Source organism: Eptesicus fuscus, chromosome 1, assembly GCF_027574615.1.
Source record: "Eptesicus fuscus isolate TK198812 chromosome 1, DD_ASM_mEF_20220401, whole genome shotgun sequence".
NCBI classification, from domain to species: domain Eukaryota; kingdom Metazoa; phylum Chordata; class Mammalia; order Chiroptera; family Vespertilionidae; genus Eptesicus; species Eptesicus fuscus.
Genome location: NC_072473.1, coordinates 33196514 through 33220514, shown reverse-complemented (window position 1 = coordinate 33220514; position 24001 = coordinate 33196514). Strand labels below are relative to the sequence as shown.

At 39.5% G+C, this 24001-nt stretch overlaps 1 protein-coding gene across 1 annotated transcript in view; it reads left to right on the top strand.

The window, feature by feature from the left end:
- Window positions 1–24001, top strand: part of CYLC1 (cylicin 1) — a 125079-nt gene that overhangs the window by 61967 nt on the left and 39111 nt on the right. Inside the window, exon 2 of the mRNA XM_054721027.1 lies at window positions 22545–22585. Coding sequence (XP_054577002.1) covers window positions 22545–22585 — 41 coding nt within the window. The remainder of the gene's footprint in view (window positions 1–22544; window positions 22586–24001) is intronic.

Genomic DNA, 24001 nt, shown 5'->3' with positions numbered 1-24001 from the left:
TGGGATTACAGGGTCAAATGGGAATTCAATTTTCAGTTTTTTGAGGAAACTCCATACTGTTCTCCAAAGTGGCTGCACCAGTCTGCATTCCCACCAGCAGTGCACGAGGGTTCCTTTTTCTCCGCATCCTCGCCAACACTTGTAGTTTGTTGATTTGTTGATTATAGCCATTCTGACAGGTGTGAGATGATACCTCATTGTTGTTTTGATTTGCATCTCTCGGATAATAAGAGACTTTGAGCATGTTTTCATGTGTCTCTTGGCCTTCCTTCTGAACTTCTTTTGAAAATATTCTGTTTAGGTCCGTTGCCCATTTTTTTATTGGATCATTTATCTTCCTTTTATTAAGTTGCATAAGCTGCCTGTAGATGTTGGAGATTATACCTTTATCAGTGATAGCATTTGCAAATATGTTCTCCCATGCAGTGGGCTTTCTTGTTGTTTTGTTGATGGTTTCTTTTGCTGTAAAGAAGCTTTTTATTTTGATGTAGTCCCATTTGTTAATTTTCTCTTTAGCTTCCGGCAGTGTCAGTGAAGAAGTTCTTTTGGCATATATCTGAAATTTTGTTCCCTGTGGATTCCTCCAGTATTTTTATGGTTTCCCATCTTATGTTTAAGTTCTGTATCCATTTTGAGTTTATTTTTGTGTATGGTGTAAGTTGGTGATCTAGTTTCATTTTTTTGCATGTATCTGTCCAATTTTCCCAACACCATTTATTGAAAAGACTGTCTTGACTCCATTGTATGTTCATGCCTCCCTTGTCAAATATTAATTGAGCATAGTGGTTTGGGTCGATATCTGGATTCTCTATTCTGTTCCATTGATCAATATGTCTGTTCTTGTGCCAGTACCAGGCTGTTTTGAGAACAGTGGCTTTGTAATACAGCTTGAAATATGGTATTGAGATCCCTCCTACTTTATTCTTCTTTCTCGGGATTACTGTAGCTGTTTGGGGTCTTTTTTTATTCCAGATGAATTTTTGGAGAGTTCTTTCTAGGTCTGTGAAATATGCTGTTGGTATTTTGATGGGGAGTGCATTGAATCTGTAGATTGCTTTGAGTAGTATGGACATTTTAATGATGTTGATTCTACCAATCCATGAACATGGTATGTTCTTCCATCTGTTTAGGTCTTCCTCTATGTCTTTTTTCAGTTTTCCGCGTATAGGTCTTTTACCTCCTTAGTCAAGTTTATTCCTAGGTATCTTAATTTTTTTGGTGTGATGGTAAATGGCATTGCTTTTTTAGTCTCTCTTTCTGTAAGTTCACTATTGGTGTATAGAAATGCCATATATTTCTTGGCGTTAATTTTGTATCCCGCTACATTGCCGAATTCATTTATTAAGTCTATTAGTTTTTTGATGGAATCTTTTGGGTTTTTTATGTAAAATATCATGTCATCTGCAAATAAGGACAGCTTCACTTCTTCTTTCCCAATTTGGATGCCTCTTATTTCTTCTTCTTGCCTAATTACGATAGCTAATACTTCCAGTACTATGTCAAACAGGAGTGGTGAGAGTTGGCATCCATGTCTTGTTCCTGTTCTTAGGGGAAATGATTTTAGTATTTGCCCATTGCGTATGATGTTGGCTGTGGGTTTATCATATATAGCTTTTATTATGTTGAGGTATGATCCTTCTATTCCCACCTTGTTGAGAGTTTTTATCAAGAAATGGTGTTGTATTTTGTCAAATGCTTTTTCTGCATCTATTGATATGACTATGTGATTTTTATCTCTCAATTTGTTTATGTGATGTATCACATTTATTGATTTGCGGATATTGTACCATCCTTGCATTCCTGGGATAAATCCTACTTGGTCATGATGTATGATCTTTCTAATGTATTGCTGGAGCCGATTTGCTAGGATTTTTTTGAGGATTTTGGCATCTATGTTCATGAGGGATATTGGTCTGTAATTCTCTTTCATTGTGTTGTCTTTATCTGGTTTTGGTATTAGGGTGATGCTGGCTTCATAGAAGGAACCTGCAAGTGTTCCTTCCTCTTGAATTTTTTGGAATAGTATGAGGAGGATAGGTTTTAGTTCTTCCTTGAAAGTTTGGTAAAATTCGCCTGTGAAGCCATCTGGCCCCGGGCTTTTGTTTGCCGGAAGCTTTTTGATGACTGCTTCAATTTCTTCCATAGTTACTGACCTGTTGAGCTGTTTAGATTCTTCCTGATTGAGTTTTGGAAGGTTATTTTTTTCTAGGAATATGTCCATTTCCTCCAGGTTGTCTAGTTTGTTGGAATAGAGTTGTTCGTAGTATTTTGTAACAATCCTTTGTATTTCTTTGGGGTCTGTTGTTATTTCACCTCTTTCATTTCTGATTTTGTTTATTTGGGTCCTCTCTCTTTGCTTCTTGGTGAGCCTGGCTAGAAGTTCATCAATCTTGTTTATCCTTTCAAAGAACCAGCTCTTACTTTTGTTGGTCTTTTGTATTGTTTCTTTGGTCTCTATGTCGTTTATCTCCACTCTGATCTTTATTATTTCTTTCCTTCTGCTTACACTGGGCTTTTCTTGTTGCTCTCTAACTCTTTGAGTTGTTGGTTTAGGTAATTTATTACCATTGTTTCTTGTTTTTTGCAGTAGGCTTGTAGAGCTATGAACTTCCCTCTCAGGACTGCTTTCGCTGTGTCCCATAGATTTTGGATTGTTGTGTTTTCATTGTCATTTGTTGCCATGATGTTTTTTATTTCTTCCTTGATGTCTTTGGTAAGCCAGTCATTGTTTAATAGCATGCTGTTTAGTCTCCATGTGTTTGATTTCTTTGGGTTGTTTTTATTGTAGTTGATTTCCAGTATTATGCCACTTTAATTGAGAAGATACTTGATATGATTTCTATCTTCTTGAATTTGGAGAGACTTTGCCTGTGTCCTAACATATGGTCTATCTTTGAAAATGACCCATGTGCACTTGAGAAGAATGTATATTCTGTGGCTTTGGGGTGACATGATCTGAAGATGTCGATTAATTCCATCTGGTCTAGTGAGTCATTTAGGATTGATGTTTCTTTGCTGATTTTTTGTTTAGAGGATTTGTGCAATGGTGATAGAGGGCTATTGAAGTCTCCTACTATGATTGTATTGCTGTCAATCTCTCCTTTGATATCTTCCAGGAGTTTTTTAATGTATCTTGGTGCTCCTGTATTGGGTACATGTATGTTTACCAGAGTTATTTCTTCTTGTTGGATTTCTCCCTTTAGTATTATGAAGTGACCTTCATTATCTCTTGTTATGTCCTTCACTTTGAGATCTAATTTGTCAGATATAAGTATTGCTACCCCAGCTTTTTTTTCATTTCCATTCGCCTGGAAAACCTTTTTCCAGCCCTTTACTCTCAGTTTGTATGCGTCCTTTTTTTTGAGGTGGGTTTCCTGTAGACAGCAGATATATGGGTTTTGTTTTCTTATCCAATCTGTTACCCGGTGTCTTTTGATTGGGGCGTTCAATCCATTTACATTTAAAGTTATTTTTGATAGGTACTTATTTGTCGCCATTTTTATTCTATACCCTGTGTTCCTTCTTTGCTTCCTATTTCTTTCTTTTTTTACAGCAGACCCTTTAGCATTTCTTTCATTGCTGGTTTGGTGGTGATAAACTCCCTTAGTCCTTTTTTGTCTGTGAAGCTCCTGATTTCACCTTCAATTTTGATTGATAGCCTTGCTGGGTACAGTATTCTTGGATTTAGACCCTTCCTTTGCATGACTTGGTATATTTCATTCCATTCCCTTCTGGCCTGATGAGTTTCTGTTGAGAAATCAGTTGCTAGTCTGATGGGGGTTCCTTTGTATGTAAGTGTCTGTCTCTCTCTGGCCGCTTTTAAGATTCTTACTTTGTCGTTGGTGTTTGCCAACTTAATTATAATATGCCTTTGCGTGGGTCTTTTGGGGTTCATTTTGCTTGGAACTCTGCGAGCTTCTTGGATTTGTGTGGGTTTTTTCTTCCCTATATCAGGGAAGTTTTCTGTTATTATTTCTACAAACAGGTTTTCTATTCCTTGCTCAGTTTCCTTTCCTTCTGGTACCCCTATTATCCTGATGTTGTTTTGTTTTGTGTTGTCTCAAAGTTCCCTTAGGCTCTCCTCATGCTTTCTAATTTTTGTTTCTAGAAGCTGTTGTAATTGGGTGTTTTTTTCCATCTTGTCTTCTAGCTCACTTATGTGGTCCTCTGTTTCTTCTAGTCTGCTCTTGATGCTTTCTATTGAGTTCTTTACAGCAGCGATGTCATTTTACATTTCTTCTTGGTTCTTCCTCATTTCCTCTTGGTTCTTACTCATATTGTCGAATTTGTCTTCCTTCCTTTTCAGCCACTTTATGACCATTTCTCTGAATTCTTTCTCTGATAGGTTGTTTGCCTCTAATTCGTTTACTTCCTTTTCTGGTGATGCCTGCTTTTCTTTCCTGTGGGGGCTATTTCTTTGTCTCCCGATTATCTCTCTTCTCCGGATGTCTGGTTATCTAGTTCTCTCTCTCTGGCGTTGATTTAAAGGTACAAAATACAACACAACCAGGCACAACAGACAAGGCACTGAACAGAATTGTATTCACGGTATTAATAACCTCCAATAAAGGTAAACACCAGAGAAAGGCAAATTAGGAAATAGGAGTGGAAGATGGAGAGTAAAAAGAAAGAACAACAAAAAAAAAACAAAACAGAGAGTGTGAATCTGAACTTGGGAAAAGAGCAGGAAAAAAAAGAAAAGAAAAAAAGTAAGAGAGACAAGAACGATACTAAGAGAGAAAAGGGGAACAAACTATATATATGGGGAGTAAACTCCACTAGAACAACCACTAATCCCAGCAAATTCCAGCAACACGAGCCTGGAGATTAATACAAACTAAAACACCAACTAATATCAAGTGAGGCAAGGAAAAACAAAGTAAAAAACAAACAAAAACGAAGTAAACAAAAGAACCAACCAAACCAACAAAAAGAATAATCAAAACAATCTCATAAAAAAGCATAAAAATTCAATCTAATCAACATACAAGCAAACAACAACAAAAGGCCAGAGAGAAAAATAATTTTTTTTTTGGTAGCGTAGAGAGAGGTTTGTATGGATTTGGAGCAGGGGGTTGGGAATTAGATATATAAGTAGGGTGAAATTTTAGCAGAGGGTAAACTGAAAAAGTAGGGAAAATCTAAAGCCAGAAAGGGTTAAGATAAACAGGAGACCAAATGGGGAAAGGTTAGGAGGAGAGTGATGGCATAATGTTAGCGTTGAGATAGGGTAAAACGATTGTAAGGGAAAGATGCAAATAGAATGTAGGACACTAATCCCAAAATAAAAGAAAGAGAAAATCAAATGACATATAAAAAAAGTAAAATAATAGTAATAATAATGCTGATTGAAAATAAAAATGTAATAATTAATAAGGTGAAAATCGAGTGGGGAAAAAGAAAAAATATAGTTTCTTAAGTAAAAGATGCAAAAAATGAAAATAAAAAAATTAGAATAGAAAATTTAAAAAAATTGAAAAAAGAATTTAAAATTAAAAAATAGGAAGACTACAATGTGCAGTAGCGGCTGTCATTCACTTCCTCTATTATTCTGTTTGGTATGCCTGTTTCCCAGTCTGGGCGGTATTTCATTTCAGCTTCGTTCCACTGCTCCTCAGTGTTGTAAGCCAGTCCTGCTTTTTAAGCAGGCCGTGTCTTAATTTCTCGTATTTATTTTTGATTACACCAGAGACAATTAGCGTTTCAGCCCCTGGGTGGCAGTGTTTCTGAATTGACTTCCGGGCATCTCTAGCATTTTTTTTCCCCTCTATGGCACTCCCTAAGGGTTTGTGGAGGTGTGTGCCTCAGAGCTGCCTCTCCGATGGTCACACCCAGCTCTGCTCCCCAGGTTCCGGAAAAACAACTTCCCCCTGCAGTCTTTCAGGGTTTTTCCATCTGGTTTTTCCTTTGTATTGGGCTTAGTAATCAGAGTTGGAAAGAGCCCAAGTGTGCGGACAGTGGGTCTGTGCACCAGACTAAGGAGCCTGCACTCCTTTGAAAATTCTTAGTCTGACCCTCCTCGTCAGATTAAAATGAGTTGCTTTTAAGAGATCACTTCTGTTAGCAGCTCAGCGGACCCCCTTCCACATTCACGGATCATGGCAGTTCCACCTGCCGCCGATTTTTCTAGGCACAGACCTCCTGGTTCCTGCCGGTCCTGCGGCTTGCGCGCTTCCCTCTCCCACCGCGGGGATTAGAAACCACACCTTACTTCAGGTGAAATCTGACCTTTCCATGGTGCAGTGAAGAGTTCCTTTGAATCCGAATGTTTGCGCCAATAGGGGACTGGTGTTCTGGTGCTTGCAGCTGTTCAGTGTTTGCAGTTGTCGCGGAAAGTCAGGTTTCCAATAAAATCCTCCTTTCCTAGCATGCTGGCGAGGTGCCCGGTGAGCCTGCAGCTCCGGGAGGGGACCCAGTCCCTGTGGGTGCTGCATGGTCAGGGGAACCCTGCCCAGCACTCCCCCGCCTTCTCCTGGAGTTTAGCTGTCCCTTGGCTTGCCAACATACACTCCCCCTGCAAACCTCTGCTGTTCCTACTCTCAGTCCCAGGACCAGACTCCAAACATGACTCTTCAGTTGCCATTTTTTCTCCTCTCCTCCAGATTATATGACATTTAATTGTTCATCTCTATGATAACTGATTTATACATTACATTGTGTGCCTACCTCCCAAAGTCAAATAATCTTCCACCAACTCATATTTTGCCCTCTTTACCCTTTACTAGTCCCTGCCATGTTTCCCTCTGGTAACCACCATACTATTGCCTGTGCCTATGAGTTTCAATTTTATATCTCACATATGAATGAAATCTTATGGTTCTTAGCTTTTTCTGACTGACTTATTTCACTGAGCATAGTATTCTTTAGGTCAATACATGTTGTCACAAATGGAAGGATTTCATCTTTTCTTATGCCTGAGTAGTATTCCATTGTATATATGTACCACATATTCTTTATCCAATCCTCTATGAAAGGACACTTTAGTTGTTTCCATGTCCTGGGTACCATAAATAATGCTGCAGCAAACATAGAGGTGCATATACTAGTATCTTTGCAAATAAAGGTTTTTCATTTTGGGAGGTAGATACCCAGAAGAAGGATTTCTGGTTAATGTGGTAACTCCATTCTTCAGTTTTTGAAGAACATCCATACTATTTTCCATAGTGGCTATAGCACTTTACAATCACACCACCAGTGAATAAGGATTCTTTTTTCTCCACAACCCATCTAACACTTGATATTATCTGTCTCATTGAAAATACCCATTCTAGCAGGTGTAACTTGATATTTTACTGTCATTTTGATTTCCATTTTCCTAATAGCTAGTGAAATTGAACATATTTTTATATATTTGTTGGCTGCGTTTATGTCTTCTTGAGAGGGATGTCTGTTTAGGTCTTCTGCTCATTTTTTAAAAATTGTTGCATTATCATTATTATTATTATTATTATTATTATTTACACTATTACAGATATCCCCATTCCTTCCACCTTTGTCCACCTCTACCCAGTACCGCCCCCCTTCTCTCTGGCCATCACCACATTTTTCTCTGTGTCTATGAGTTATACATACATGTTCTTTGGCTAATCCCTTTACCCTCTTTCATTCAGTCCCCCCCACGACCCTTCTGACATTTGTCAGTCTGTTCCATGTATCCATACCTCTAGTTCTATTTTCTTTGCCAGTATATCTTGTTCATTGGACTCCATATATAAATTAGATCATACAGTATTTGTCTTTCTATGACTAGCTTATTTCATTTAACATAACATTCTCCATGTCCATCCAGGCTGTTGCAAAAGGTAAGAGTTCCTTCATTTATATAGCTGAGTAATATTCCATTGTGTAAATGTACCACAGCTTTTTTTTAATCCATTTACCTACTGATGGACATGGCTGCTTCCAAATATTTGCTGTTGTAAATAACACTGCAATAAACATAGGGGTGCATATATTCTTTTGAATTGGTGTTTCAGGATTCATAAGATATATTTTCTGAGGTTGGATTGCTGTGTCAAAATGAAGGTCCGTTTTTTAAATTTTGTTGAGGTAACTCCATACTGTTTTCCAAAGTGGATGCACCATTTTTCATTCCCACCAAGAGTGCATTCGAGTCCCCCTTTCTCCACATCCTCACCAACACTTGATTATTGATGCTAGCCATTCTAGCAGGTGTGAAGTGACACATTATTGTAGCTTTTATTTGCATTTCTCAAATGATTAATGATGGTAGCATTTTTCATATGGTTACTGACCATCTGTATGTCTTCTTTAGAGCAGTGTGAATTCAGGGTTGTTTTTTTTTACCTTTCTTTAAATTTTATTTTATTGTTTACAGTTTTACAAAGAGTAATACATATGTCTCCTTTTTCCCCCCATTGACCTCCCCAGGGCCTCCCCTACCACATGGCACATGCCCTCATCCTCCCCCCACCATTGGTTATACTTATATGCATGCATACAAGTCTTTCAGTTGATCTCTTAACCACCCACCCAACACTTCACTCCAATGCTTCTATGCCTCTGTATCTATTTTTTCATCAGTTTATAGTGTTCTTTATATTCCACAAATGAGTGTGATCATGTGGTATTTTTCTTTCACTAACTAGCTTATTTCACTTAGCATAATGCTCTCCAGTTCCATCTATGCTGTTGCAAATGGTAAAGATTCCTTCTTTTTATACAGCAGCTTAATATTCCATTGTGTAGATGAATCACAGTTTTCTAATCCACTCATCTGTTGATTGGCATTTAGGCTGTTTCCAAATCTTAGCTATTATAAATTGTGCTGCTATGAACATAGGGGTGCATATATCTTTTCTGATTGGTGTTTCTGTTTTCTTGGGATATAATCCTAGAAGTGGTATTACTGTGTCAAATGGCAGTTCAATTTTTAATTTTTTGAGGAAACTCCATAGAGTTTTCCACAGTTGGTTGCACCAGTCTGCATTCCCACCAGCAGTGCACAAGGGTTCGTTTTTCTCCACATCGTTGCCAGCATTTGTCATTTGTTGATTTGTTGATGATAGCCATTCTGGGAGGTGTGAAATGATACCTCATTGTTCTTTTGATTTGCATCTCTCAGATGATTAGTGACTTTGAGCATCTTTACATATGTCTCTCGGCTTTCTGTATGTCCTCTTTTGAAAGTGTCTATTTAGGTCATTTGCCCATTTTTTTTATTGGATTGTTTATCTTTCTTTTTGTTAAGTTGTTTGAGTTATCTGTAAATTTCAGAGATTAAACCCTTATCTAAAATAGCATTAGCAAATATATTCTCCCATGCAGTGGGCTTTCTTGTTGTTTTGGTGATCGTTTCTTTTACTGTGCAGAATCTTTTTTTATTTTGATGTAGTCCCATTTGTTTATTTTCTCCTTAGTTTCCATTGTCCTAGGAGCTATATCAGTAAAGATATTGCTACAAAAAATGTCTGCTATTTTTGTGCCTATGGCTTATTCTAAGATTTTTATGGTTTCCCATCTTATGTTTAAGTCCTTTATCCATTTTGAGTTTATTTTTGTGTATGGTGTATGTTGGTGATCCAGTTTCATTTTTTTACATGTATCTGACCAAATTTTCCAACACCATTTATTGAAGAGACTGTCATGACTACATTGTATGCTCTTGCCTCCTTTGTCAAATATTAATTGAACATAATGACTTGGGTCAATTTCTGGGTTCTCTATTCTGTTCCATTGGTCTATATGTCTGTTCTTGTGCCAGTACCAGGCAGTTTTGAGAAAAGTGGCTTTGTAGTATAGCTTGATATCTGGTATTGTGATCCCTCCAACATTGTTCTTCTTTCTCAAGATAGCTTCAGTTACTTGTGGTCTTTTTTTATTATTATTCCATATGATTTTTTGAAGAGTTTGTTCTAGGTCTTTGAAATATGCTATTGGCATTTTAACGGGGATAGCATTTAATTTATAGATTGCTTTGGATAGTATGGACATTTTAGTGATGTTGATTCTACCAATCCATGGACATGGAATATTCTTTTATTTGTTCATGTCTTCCTCTATGTATTTTTTTCAGCATCCTGAAATTTTCTGAATACTGGTCCTTTATTTCCTTGGTTAAATTTATTCTTAGATGTCTTAATTTTTTTGGTGCAATGGTAAATGGGATTGCTTTTTAGTATCTATTTCCGTGAGTTCATTATTGGTGCATAGAAAAGCCATAGACTTTTGGGTGTTAATTTTGTATCCTGCTAGATTGCCAAATTCATTTATTAAGTCTAATAATTTTTTATGGAGTCTTTAGGGTTTTCTATGTACAATATCATGTCATCTGCAAATAAGGACAGTTTTACTTCTTCTTTTCCAATTTGGATGCCTTTTATTTCTTCTTCTTGTGTGATCACAATGGCTAGTACCTCCAGTACTATGTCGAACAGAAGTGGTGAGAGTGGGAATCCCTGTCTTGTTCCTGTTCTTAGGGGAAATGGTTTTAGTTTTTGCCATTGAGTATGATGTTGGCTGTGGGTTTGTCATATATGGCTTTTATTATGTTAAGGTATGATCCTGCTATTCCCACATTGCTGAGAGTTTTTGTCAAGAAAGGATGTTGGATTTTGTTAAATGCTTTTTCTGAGTCAATGGATATGATTATATGGTTTTTATCTCTCAGTTTGTTTATGTGGTGTATCATGTTTATTGATTTGTGCATATTGTACCATACTTGCATCCCCGGATTAAATCCCACTTCATCATTGTATATGATCTTTCTAATGTAATGCTGGATTTTATTTGCTAGAATTTTGTTGAGAATTTTGGCGTCTATGTTCATGAGGGATATCGGCCTGTAATTGTCTTTCTTTGTATTGTTTTTATTTGGTTTTGGGATTAGGGTAATACTGGCTTCAAAGAAAGAGCTTGGAAGTGTTCCTTCCTCTTGAATTTTTTGGAAGAGTCTGAGGAGGATAGGTTTTATTTCTTCTTTAAATGTTTGATAAAACTCCCTTTGAAGCCGTCTGGTCCAGGGCTTTTTTGTTGTTGTTGAGTTTATTATTATTATTATTATTATTATTATTATTACTGCTTCAATTTCCTCCATAGTTATCAGCCTATTCAGATTTTTTTATTCCTCCTGTTTGAGTATTGGAAGGTCGTATTTTTCTAGGAATATGTCCATTTCTTATATGTTAACCAGTTTGTTGGAATAGAGTAGATTATAATATTTTTTAATGATTCTTCGTATTTTTGTGGGGTGTATTTTTATTTCACTTCTTTCATTTCTGATTTTGTTTATTTGGGTCCTCTCTCTTTGCTTCTTGATGAGCCTGGCTAGAGAGTCATCAATCTTGTTTATCCTTTCAAAGAATCAGCTCTTGGTTTCATTGATCTTTTGTGTTTGTTTGTTTGTTTGGTCTCTATGTCATGTATTTCCACTCTGATTTTTATTATTTCTTTCCTTCTGCCCATTCTGAGCTTTTCTTGTTTTTCTCTTTCTAATTCTTCAAGTTGCTGAGTTAGATGGTTTGTTACCATATTTTCTTGTGTGTGTGTGTGTGTGTTTATGTAGGCCTTTTATGCTATGAACTTCCATCTCAGGACTGCTTTCACTGTGTCCCAAGATTTTGGATTGTTTTGTTTTCATTGTTGTTTGTTTCCAGGATGTTTTTTTTTTAATTTTTATTTGATCTCTTTGGTAACCAACTCATTGCTTTATAGTATGCTATTCAGCCTCCAAGTATTTGAATTTCTATGGTTGTTTTTATTGTAGTTGATTTCTAATTTTATGCCATTGTGATCTGAGAAGATGCTTGATATGATTTTGATCTTCATGAATTTGGAGAGACTTTGCCTGTGACCCAATATGTGGTTTATCTTTGAAAATGTCCCATGTGTGCTTGAGAAGAATATATATTCTGTAATTTTAGGGTGGAATGCTCTAAAGATGTCAATTAAGTCCATCTGATCTAGTGAGTCATTTAGGATTCCTGTTGCTTTGGTAATTTTTTGTCTAGAGGATTATCCAGTGATGTTAATGGTGTATTAGAGTCTCCTACTAAGATTGTATTGCTGTAAATCTCTCCCCTGATATCTTTCAGAAGTTTTTTTTAAGTATTTGGGTGCTCCTGCATTGGGTGCATGTATGTTTCCCAGAGTTACATCCTCTTGTTGTATCAATCCCTTTAGAATTATGAAGTGGCCTTCCTTGTCTCTTGTTATGGTCTTCACTTTTAGGTCTATTTTTTCAGATATAAGTATTGCCACCCCAGCATTTTTCATTTCCATTTGCCTGATATTTTTCCATCCCTTTGCTTTCAGTCTGTGTGAGTCCCCTTTTCTGAGGTGGGTCTCTTGTAGACAGTATATATTTGGGTCACAGTTTCTTATCCATTCAGTCACTCATTGTCTTTTGATTGTAGTATTTAGTCTATTTACATCTAATGTTGTTATTGATAGGTACTTTTTTTATAGGCATTTCTGTACTTTATGACTGTGTTCCTTCCTCCCTTTCAATTTCTTCTTTTTACAGCATTCCCTTTAGTATTTCTGGCATTGCTGGCTTTGTAGTGATAAACTCCCTTAGCATTTTTGGTTTGTCTGTGAAGCTCCTGATTTCCTCTTCAATTTTAATTGATAGTTTTGCTGGATTGAGTATTTTTGGATTCAGTCTTTTGCTTTGCATCATTTTGTATTCTTCCTTCCATTCCCTTCTAGCTTCATGTGTTTTTGTTGAGAAATCATTTGATAATCTGATGGGGTATCGTTTGTAGGTAACTCTCTGTCTCTCTCTTGCAGCCTTTATGATTCTTTGTCATCAACATTTGCCATTGTAATTATGATGTATCTTGGTGTGGGTCTTTTCTGATTCATCTTGCTTGGGACACTCTGTACTTGTGTGACTTTTTTCTTCCCCATATCAGGGAAGTTTTCTGTCATTATTTCTTCAAATAGATTCTCTAATTATTGCTGATCTTCCTGTCCTTCTGGCACCCCTATTCTTTGTATGTTACTTTCTTTCATGTTGTCCCAAAGGTCCCTTAGGTTCTCCTCCTGCTTTTTAATGTTTTTCTCCAGTTGGTGTCCAGATTGGGCTTGTTTATCTACCTTATCTTCTAACTCACTAATTTGGTCCTCCACTTCTTCTAGTCTATTGTTGAAACCTTCCATAGAATTTTTATTATAGCTATGTCACTTTTGATTTCTTTCTGATTTTTGCATAGGTTGTTGATTTTCTAGTCCATCCAGTTTATGAACTCTATGACCATTACTCTGAATTCTTTTCCTGTCATATTGCATGCTTCTCTTTCACTTATTTCCTTTCTTAGTGATTCTTTTCTTTCTTTCCTCTGGGGATTGTTTCATTGTCTCCCCATTCTAACCATCACCAGAAGGTTCAAATGCCAAGTTGTGGGGGCCTGAGCCATGTGCAGTGGAAGCATTGTGCCATACAAGTGTCACTGAGGAGCTCTGATACTGAGGTATGTGGCTGCTGTGGGTCGGTGGGAGCCACATACACCGAGAATTAGAGTCACCAATGTTCAGTGTGGCCTCTTGCGTGCACCTATAATCAGGGACCCTGCATGCACTGTGCTGAAAAAAAGTCCCTGCAGGTGTGCACTGATATCAGAGTCCCCTAGCATGTGCCGGGTGTCAGAATCCCCATGTGCACATGCTGAGAATAGAGTATCAGAGTCTCTGTTGCTTGGTGTGGCCTCACACTGAGGAGCAGGGTCCCTGTGTGTGCATGTGCCAATAACTAGTATCACTGGTGCTTAGTGTACGTGCACTGAGAATCAGGGATCACATGCATGCTCAATGAGAAACAGAGTACCCTCATGTGCGTGCCAAGAGTCAAGTCACTGGTGCTCAGTGCTGCCTCTTGCACAGAGAATCAGGGTCCTCAGCCTGCTTGGGGGGCTTGGTTGCACAGCCACCCTGTGTCAGCAGGAATCTCACTCCTGCGCTGTGGGAAATAGATTCCTGTGTGCACGGGCCCAGAGTCAAAGTCAGGTAGTGCACCCACCCTGTGTTGGCGGGAGGCCCACTCCTGTGCCACAGGAAACAGACTCCTGTGTGCACGCGCCCAGAGTCAAAGTTAAGTTGTACAGTCACCCTGTGTCAGCAGGAGGCCTACTCATGTAAAGTGGTCTACCAGTTCCTATGCTGCTGCAGCAGACCATAGGGGAGGGGGATGGGCTCTATGACTCACAGAAATCTGTGGCCGGGATGTCTGGAGTCTTATTGTCTGTGGGTCTGCAGCTGTGGTTGCAAGTCTTTGTCCTGAGTGGTTATAGGGTCCAGGTTTGCATCTGAGACCAGATTTCTGGTGATGAGGCTAGGATAATAGTCACAAGCAGTTCTGTTCTTCAAGATGATGTGGTTTCTGTCCCCACTCTGGCCACTCTGGAGTGTTTGCAGTGGCAGTGGGGTTTCGCAGTGTAAGACTGCCCAGTCTGGCAGCTCCCCAGAAGATCTGCAAGATCCAACTAACCCTAGCTCACACAAACACACACACACACACACACACACACACACACACACATGCACACACACACAGCAAGTCCACACACTCCTCTATCACTCCCTCTCTTTCTCACACATTCTCCCTCCCTGCTTTCTTGCCAGTCACCATCTTGAAGTCAATTCTTTTTACCCATTTTAATCAGATTATTTGTCTTCCTGGTGCTGAGTTGTATAAGTTGTTTATATGTTTTAGAAAATAACCCCATATCAGATGTATCATTGATAAATACATCCTCCCATACAGTGGGTTCCATTTTCATTTTGTTGATGAATTCATTAGCTGTGCAGAAGTTTTTCAGTTTGACGTAGTTCCATTTGTTTATATTTTCCTTTGATTTCCTTGACCTAGGAGAAATATCAGTAAAAATATTACTACACAAATGTGAGATTTTATTGTCTATGTTTTTTTCTTGGACTTTTATGGTATTGTGACTTACATTTAAATCATGTAATGATTCTGAGTTTATTCTTGTATATAGTGTAATTTGGTGCTCTAGTTTTATTATTTGGCATGCACCTATCTAACTTTCCCAACACCATTTATTGAAGAGACTCTATTTTACTCCATTGTACTTTTTTTGCACCCTTTGTCAAATATTAATTGACCAGATGGCTGTTGGTTGATTTCTGGGCCCTCTGTTCTGTTTCATTGATCTACTTGCCTTTTCTAGTGCCAGTATCATGATGGTTTAATTACAGTAGCTTCCTAATATAGTTTCATATCTGATCTCTCTAACTTTGTTCTTCTTTCTCAAGATAGATGAGGCTAATTGTGGTCTATTTTGGTTCCATTTAAATTTTTGGACTATTTGTTCTAGATATGTGAAATATGCCACCGGTGTTTTAATAGGAATCAGGTTGAGTCTACAAATGGCTTTGGGTAGTATGGACATTTTAATGTCAAGTCATCCAATCCATGCACATGGTATATGCTTCCACTTATTTGTATCTTCCTCAGATACTTTTTTTCAATGTTACATAGTTTTCTGAGTACATTTCTTTTACCTCATTGGTTAAGTTTATTCCTGGGTAACTTATTTTTTTGTTGGTTGCAATAATAAGTAGGATTGTTTTCTTTGTTGCTCTTTCTGATAGTTCATTATTGGTGTATAAAAATGCCTCAAATTTCCGCATATTAATTTTGTATCCTGCTACTTTTCTGAATTCACTTATCAGATTTAGCTGTTTGTTTGTTGTTGTTGTCTTTGTGTGTGTGTGTGTGTGTGTGTGTGTGTGTGTGTGTGTGGAGTCATTAGGGTTTTCTAAGTACAATATTAAGTCATCTGTGAATAATGACATTTTTAATTATTATGGACTATTAATATGGATTCCTTTTATTTTTTTCTTCTAATCTGATCATTGTGGCTAGGACTTCAGCTACTGTGTTGAATAAGAGTGGTGAAAGCATACATCCCTGTCTTGTTCCTAATCTTTAGGGAAACAATTTTAGTTTTGCCCATTGAGTATGATATTGGCTGTAGGTTTTTCATATATTTTTGTAATATATTGATCTATCATCACTCAATTCCCACTTTACTGAGAGTTGTCATAAATGGGTGCTAGATTTTTCAGATGCCTTTTCTGAATCAATTAATAGCATCATGTGATTTTTATCTTTCATTTAGCTTATGTGATGTAGCACATTTATTGATTTGTGAATATTGTACCAAACTTGCGACACTGGAATAAATCACACTTGTTCATTGTGTTTGATCTTTTTAATGGCATTGCTGGATCATATTTGTAATATTTTTTAAGCTCTTAGCATCTATATTTATTATGGATATTGGCCTATAATTTTGTTTCTTTGTAATGTCTTTATCTGATTTTGGAATTAGGATAATGGAAGTTTGCCTTCCTTTAGAAATTTTTGAAATATTTTGAGAAGGATAGGTGTTAGTTCTTTGAATATTTGGTAAAAATTTCCATCTGATTCTTTTGTTTGTGAGGGTTTTTTGTTTGTTTTTTTACTACTGCTTCAATTTCATTTGTTATTGGTCTATTCAGTGTTCTGATTCTTCCTGATTCAGTTTGTATGTTTGTAGGAATTTTTCCATTTTGCCCAGGTTGTTCAATTTTTTGGCATATGGTTGTTCATAGTATTTTCTTATAATTATTTATTTTTTTCTGGTGTTAGTTGTTACTTCACTGCATTCATTTCTGATTTGATTTGTTTCTTGATGAGTCTGGATAAAGTTTTTTTTCAATCAATTTATCCTTTCAAAGAAACCACTCTTTGTTTTATTGCTCTTTTGTATAGTCTCCATGACAGTTATTTCCACTTTCATTTTTATTATTTCCTTCTTTCTATTTACTGTGGGCTTTTTTGTTTTTGTTGTTCTTTTTCTAGACCATGTTTATTTGAGATTCTTCTTGCTTCTTTAGGTAGGGCTGTAATAGTATTAATATTATTCTCAAGACTGCTTTTACTGTGTCCCATAAATTTTGGATTCTTGTGTGTCCATTTTCACTTGTATTCAGGTGATTTTTTTTAATTTCTTCTTTGATCTCAGTGTTAATCCATTCATTTTTAAATTACATGTCATTTCCCTTCATGTGTTTGAATGGTTTTTAGGCATTTTATTGTAGTTCATTTCTAGTTCCATGCCATTGTTATCTGAGAAACTGCTTTATATGATTTCAATATTGAATAAGCTAAGACTTATTTTGTTTCCTAACAAGTTGTATATATTGGGAATGTTCCATATGAACTTGCAAATAATGTATATTTTGCTGTATGTGTGTGTGTGTGTGTGTGTGTGTGTGTGTGTGTGTGTGTGTATACATATACATATATATACTAGCGGCCCAATGCACAATATTTGTGCAAGGGGCTCAGTCCTCACAGCCGCGGCAGCTGCCCTTGGCTCTCACAGATGCAGAGGCTGCCCTCGGCCCTCGCAGCCCCAGCTTCATCCAGAAGGTCATCCGGAAGGATATGTGGAAGGTCGTTCAGCTATCCAGTCTAATTAGCATATTAAGCTTTTGTTATTATAAATATTATATATAGGTTCTCTTATATTGGGTGCATATATGTTTATCAGGATTATGACCTCTTGTTGGATCGATACCTTTAGTATTATATAGTGATCTTCTTTGTATTTTTTATGATCTTTGTTTTGAAATGTATTATGTCAGATATAGGTATTGCTAACCAAGCTTTTATTTAATTTTAATTTGCTTGGAATATTGTTTCAAGTCCTTTACTTGAAGCTTGTGTGAATCTTTTGTTCTGAGGTGGGATTCTTGTAGAAAACATATATGGGTCATGTTTTCTTATCTATTCTGCTTCCACTATATCTTTTAATTGGAGCATTTATTCCATTTACATTGATGGTTATTATTGATTAGAGGCCCAGTGCATGAAATTCATGCACAGGTAGGGTCCCCAAGCCTGGCCAGCAATCAGGGCTTATCAAGGCCTTCCTTCCCCTGGCTACCAGCTACCAGTTGGGGCCTTCCTTTGTTCCATGGGTGCTGCCCCCTGGCGGTCTGCGCATGTCATAGTGAGTGATTGAACTCTCGGTCTCCCAGTCAAACTGCTGAGGGGACACTTTGCATATTAGCCTTTTATATATATATAGACTAGAGGCCCAGTGCATGAAATTTGTGCACTGGGGCAGGGGTCCCTCAGCCATACCTGCATCCTCTCACAATTCAAGATCAGGCCTAATCTGGAAGTCAGACATCCCCTGAGGGGTCCTGGATTGTGAGAGGGATGTCTGACTGCCAGTTTATGCCCAATCCCTGCAATCAGACATCTGGCAGTCAGACATCCCTCTCAGAATCCAGGACCCCTCAGGAAATGTCCAGCTGCCGGGTTAGGCCTGATCCCTGCAGTTGGACATCCAGTAGTCAGACATCCCTCTCACAATCTGAGACCCCTCGCTCCTAACCACCTGCCTGCTTGCTCCTAACCGCCCGTCTGCTCGCTCCTTACCACCCACCTGCTTGCTCCTTACCTCCCACCTGCTCACTCCTTACTGCTCAGCTCGCTGCTTAGGCTTTCATATATACAGACTAGAGGCCCAGTTCATGAAATCCATGCATGGGGGCAGGGGTGTCCCTCAGCCTGGCCTGCACCCTCTCCAATTTAGTTCCCCTCAGGGGATGTCCAACTGCTGGTTTAGGCCCGACCCTGGGATCAGGCCTAAACCAGCAGTCGGACATCCCTCTCACAATCCAGGACTGCTGGCTCCTAACTGCTCACCAGCCTGCCTGCCTGATCACCCCTAATTACCTCAGTCTGACTGCCTGATTGTCCCTAACCACCTCTGCCTGCTGGCCTAATCACTCCCTAACTGTTCCCCTGATGGCCTGGTCACCCCCAACTGCCCTCCCCTGCCAGCTTGGTTGCCCCCACTTCCCTCCCCTGCCAGCCTGGTCACCCCCAACTGCCCTCCCCTGTCAGTGTGGTTGCCCACCACTGCCCTCCCTTGCTGGCCTGGTCACCCCCAGCTGCCCTCCCTTGCTGGCCTGTTCACCCCCAACTGCCCTCCCCTGCCAGTCTGGTCACCCCCTATCTGCTTGCTCTCCTGCATCGGCCTGATTATGCCCCTAACTTCTTACTCCCCCATGCTGACCTGATCTTGCCCCTAACTGCTTGCTTCCCTCCTGTCCTGATCTTGCCCCTAACTGCTTGCTCCCCTGCCAGACTGATCACCCCTAACCACCTCTGCCTAGTAGACCTGGTCTAATTAGCATATTACCCTTTTGTTAGGATAGATGTTTGCTGTGGAAAAAGGCCTAAATTGACATTTTTTTCTTTTATAACTTTAAAAACATTATTCCATTGTCTTCTGGCATCTATCACTCATTTTCTACCTTATGTCAAGATATAGCTTGGGGTCATGTACCAAAAATATCCACAAAATAATTTATAAAATTTAAAAACCTAATATGTTTTAAAGAAAGAAAACTATTTGGAAGTTTAATCATATTTGATCTTCTAATAACCTAATGCAAAGCCCCCATCTATGTAAAGCAATCATGTCATAATATATGGCAAAATCATCCCTTTTCTCACTCTTCCTTGATTGCTTTTTCTAGTGTTCTCCAAATTGAGGTACATGTGAAATTAATCCATCAAAGTGTGTGATTAAAATACTATAATTTCAATTTATATGATTTATTTAATCTTTAAAATTTGTCTATCTTAATGTATGATTTATATAAACTATATTATTATAGTAGAATATAAATTATACATAAGTTATACTAAAAAGAAAGTGTTGAAAACACTACACTGTAGAAAGGAAGTGAAAAATCAATGTAGGTGTAATGTGTCTTTTTCCAAGAATATGAAAGCTTTGATCAGTTAGCATGCCAGACTTCCAAACTTAAATTCCCAGGATCACAGGCCATAATATCTTCCCCCAAGACCATTCAGAGCTGTGATTCTTAACCAGAACTGAATATCCAAATTACCAGAGAAAAAATGTAAATGCATACTTGATTAAGCACACCCAGAGATTCTGCTTCATGAATCTACAAGTTCTCAAGAATGTTTACATTTTTTAAAATTTCCAAGTTAATTCTGACATTAACCTTCAGTTGAGAACAACTGGACTACATATGCTAATTACTCAGTATCTCCAAAATCTTTCCTAAGTAAGTCAATAGTTATTTAATGATGAGTATAGACTTGGATTTGGGCTGCAGACTATAGCTTTACTTAGGAAATGAAAATATGTCTAACTCAAACATAAATATGTTTGACTAATTTTACTTATTTTTTGTTTACTAATTTGATAGTTTAGAAAAGTAAATAAAAAAGCTCTGGAGCATACATGTATATAAGTATAATACCAGATTAAGGAGTGTTCACAACTCACTATCCTTGCTAACTAATAAGGAAGTATTATTTAAAAAATAAATTTTATAATGTATATCCTCAGTAGACAATATAATTATTACCAGATCAAATTGGCCTTTTCCCAATAGAACATATCATGGATCAACTTCTCCTGTGTCTAATAACAATTCAAAATACAGATAAACTGTTATAGTATATGCCACTATCACACATCATTAGTGGTATGATTTTATATAAGTACTGAGAAAACATCAAAAGGAAGATTTTTTAAACTTATTTAGTGAATGTAGAAAATATGTGGGTTATTACCATTTTAAACTTTTTCACTGAAAAATTGGAGGTATACTGGTTGGATTTACTATTCTATGTAATTAAATAAAAGCCTATATAATAAAAGCCTAATATGCAAATTGACTGTCACTCCAACACAATATGGCTGCCCCCATGTGGTCCAAGATGGCCACCCCCATGGGACACAAAATGGCCACCACAAGATGGCCAGCAGGGGAGAACAGTTGTGGGTGATCAGGCCAGCAGGGGAGGGCAGCTGGGAGGGACCAGGCCAGCAGGGGAGGGCAGTTTGGGGGGGATCAGGCCTGCAGGGGAGGGCTGTTGGGGGCAACCAGGCCAGCAGGGGAGGGCAGTTGAGGGGAATCAGGCCTGCAGGGGAGGGCAGTTGGCAGCAACCAGGCTGGCAAGGGAGGACAGATAGGGGTGACCAGGCCAGCAGGGGAGGGCAGTTGGGAGGGACAAGGCCTGCAGGGGAGGACAGTTGGAGGAGATCAAGCCTGCAGGGAAGGGCAGTTGGGGGCAACCAGGCTGGCAAGAGGGGGGGGCAGTTATGGTGACCAGGCAGCAGGGGAAGGCAGTTGGGGGTGACCAAGCTGGCAGGGGAGGTCAGTTAGGTGTGACCGGGCCAGTAGGGGAAGGGAGTTGGGGGCAACCAGGCCTGCAAGGGAGGGCAGTTGGGGGTGACCAGGCCAGCATGTGACCGCAGTTGGAGGCAACCAGGCTGGCAAGGGAGGGTAGTTATGGGTGACCGGGCAGCAGGGGAAGGCAGTTGGGGGTGACCAGGCTGGCAGGGGAGGTCAGTTAGGGGTGACCGGGCCAGTAGGGGAGGGCAGTTGGGGACAACCAGGCCTGCAGGGGAGGGCAGTTGGGGGTGACCAGGCCAGCAGGGGACCACAGTTGGAGGCAACCAGGCTGGCAAGGGAGGGTAGTTATGGGTGACCGGGCAGCAGGGGAAGGCAGTTGGGGGTGACCAGGCTGGCAGGGGAGGTCAGTTAGGGGTGACCGGGCCAGTAGGGGAAGGGAGTTGGGGGCAACCAGGCCTGCAGGGGAGGGCAGTTGGGAGCAACCAGGCCTGCAGGGGAGGGCAGTTGGGGGTGACCAGGCCAGCACGTGACCACAGGTGGAGGCAACCAGGCTGGCAAGGGAGGGTAGTTATGGGTGACCGGGCAGCAGGGGAAGGCAGTTGGGGGTGACCAGGCTGGCAGGGGAGGTCAGTTAGGGGTGACCGGGCCAGTAGGGGAGGGCAGTTGGGGGCAACCAGGCCTGCAGGGGAGGGCAGTTAGCGGGGACCAGGCCTGCAGGGCATGGTAGTTGGGGGCGACCAGGCCAGCAGGGGAGGGCAGTTAGGGGCGACCAGGCCATCAGGGGAGGGCAGTTAGGGGCAATTTGGCTGGCAGAGAAGCAGTTAGGCACCGATCAGGCTGGCAGGGGAGTGTTTAGGTGGAGATCGGGCTGGCAGGCAGAAGCAGTTATGGGCAATCAGGCAGGCAGGCAGGCGAGCAGTTGGGAGCCCGCAGTCCTGGATTTTGATAGGGATGTCCAACTGCCCATTTAGGCCCGATCCCTTGAGGGGTCTTAGTTTGGAGAGGGTGCAGCCTGGGCTGAGGGACACCCCGCTCCACCCCCCCGTGCATGAATTTTATGCACTGGGCCTCTATTATTTTATATATTTTAGAATATGTCAAATTAATGTTTTTATTTTATCTTTTGTTCCACTGTTTTTGTTGAAGTTTCTGTTAAAAATATACTTTTATTCATATCATATATAACTTGATTTAGAGGAAAGATATGATATGAATTTTAAGTATACATTTTTAGATAATGGAAATCAGATAATTCATAAAATTTCTTTTTTATTATTGAGAGTTATTAATAATTATTAATTAATAGTAATTAGTACTATTATTATTATCCATAGTACAAATTCAATTAAAGCATTTTCTTTTTTATTTTTTAACAGACAAGCAGTAAACATCAAACCATATGATAATTCCATGCCAAGTAAGAAATTTTAGTCTTTGGAGTTCGATATCTTTTAGATTATATTTGAAAATAAATTTACTGGTAAATTACTAATATCTTCCATTCAATATGATAAAGCATAAAATATATTGAAGTTTTGTTAAAATTTAGGAAAATCATATGTGAATATATATGTCTATGTTGGTATGTGTGCATTTGTAAAATATTTCTGGCGTTGATGTGAGTTTATACGCATTATTTTTTTATTTTTTATTTTTTTAATATATTTTATTGATTTTTTACAGAGAGGAAGGGAGAGGGACAGAGAGCTAGAAACATCGATGAGAGAGAGACATCGATCACCTGCCCCCTGCACACACCCCACTGGGGATGTGCGCGCAACCAAGGCACATGCCCCTGACCGGAATTGAAGCCGGGACCCTTCAGTCCGCAGGCCGACGCTCCATCCACTGAGCCAAACTGGTTTCGGCTATACGCATTATTTTAAAAGATAATATTTAATATGCTCTTCCTCATTATAAAAAATAACCTTAGTTTCATAAGGTTCCTTTGTGTTTAAAATTAACTGTAACAAAATGAAAATTAGAAAAGGAAAATACAGTTAGAAAGATGAAGTGAATGATCCATTTGTTACACGTATACAACTTTTGGAAAGTTCTTCTTAGTATATTGAGTTTAAATCTATCTTCATTACTACAATGTTTACCCATTGGTTCTAGTTCTTCCTTCAAGAAATTCCAGAAATAAGTCTCTAACTTTGTGATTAAGATAATAGACACTGGACCCAAAATATCTGTTTGAGTTTTAAATCTTATACTTTATGATTTTGATCAAATAATTTAAACTCTCTCAGTACTTTATTTTTCTACATCTGTAAAACAGAGTCAATTATCTATCTATATAAAAGCCTAAGCGACCGTCACAACCGAACAAATGATTAAACAGGCTGTGTGGGGTGATCAGGCTGGCGGGGGGGTGGGGGGTTAGTGAGAGGCGACTGAACAGCAGACTGCGTGGGGCAACCAGGCCGGCAGGGGTGACGTTGGGGGTGACTGGGCCGGCAGAGGGGGAAGTGAGGTGACAACCAAAACATCCAGTCGACTAAACAGCAGGCTGTGTGGGGCAACCAGGCTGGCTGAGGGGGGAGCCAGTGAGGGACAACCAAACAACCAAACAGCAGGCTACGTGGGGCGACCAGGTCAGCAGGGGGGGAGCAGTGAGGGATGACCAAATGACTGAACAGCAGGCTGCGTGGGGCAACCAGGCCGGCAGGGGGATTAGTGAGGGGCGACCAAACTACCTAACAGCAGGCTGCGTGGTGTGACCAGGCCGGAAGTGGGAGCAGTTGTGGGCAACAAGGCCAGTGGGGGTGGGGGGGGAGAGGGAGTTGGAGGCAATCAGGCCATCAGGCAGAGGCAGTTAGGGGTGATCAGG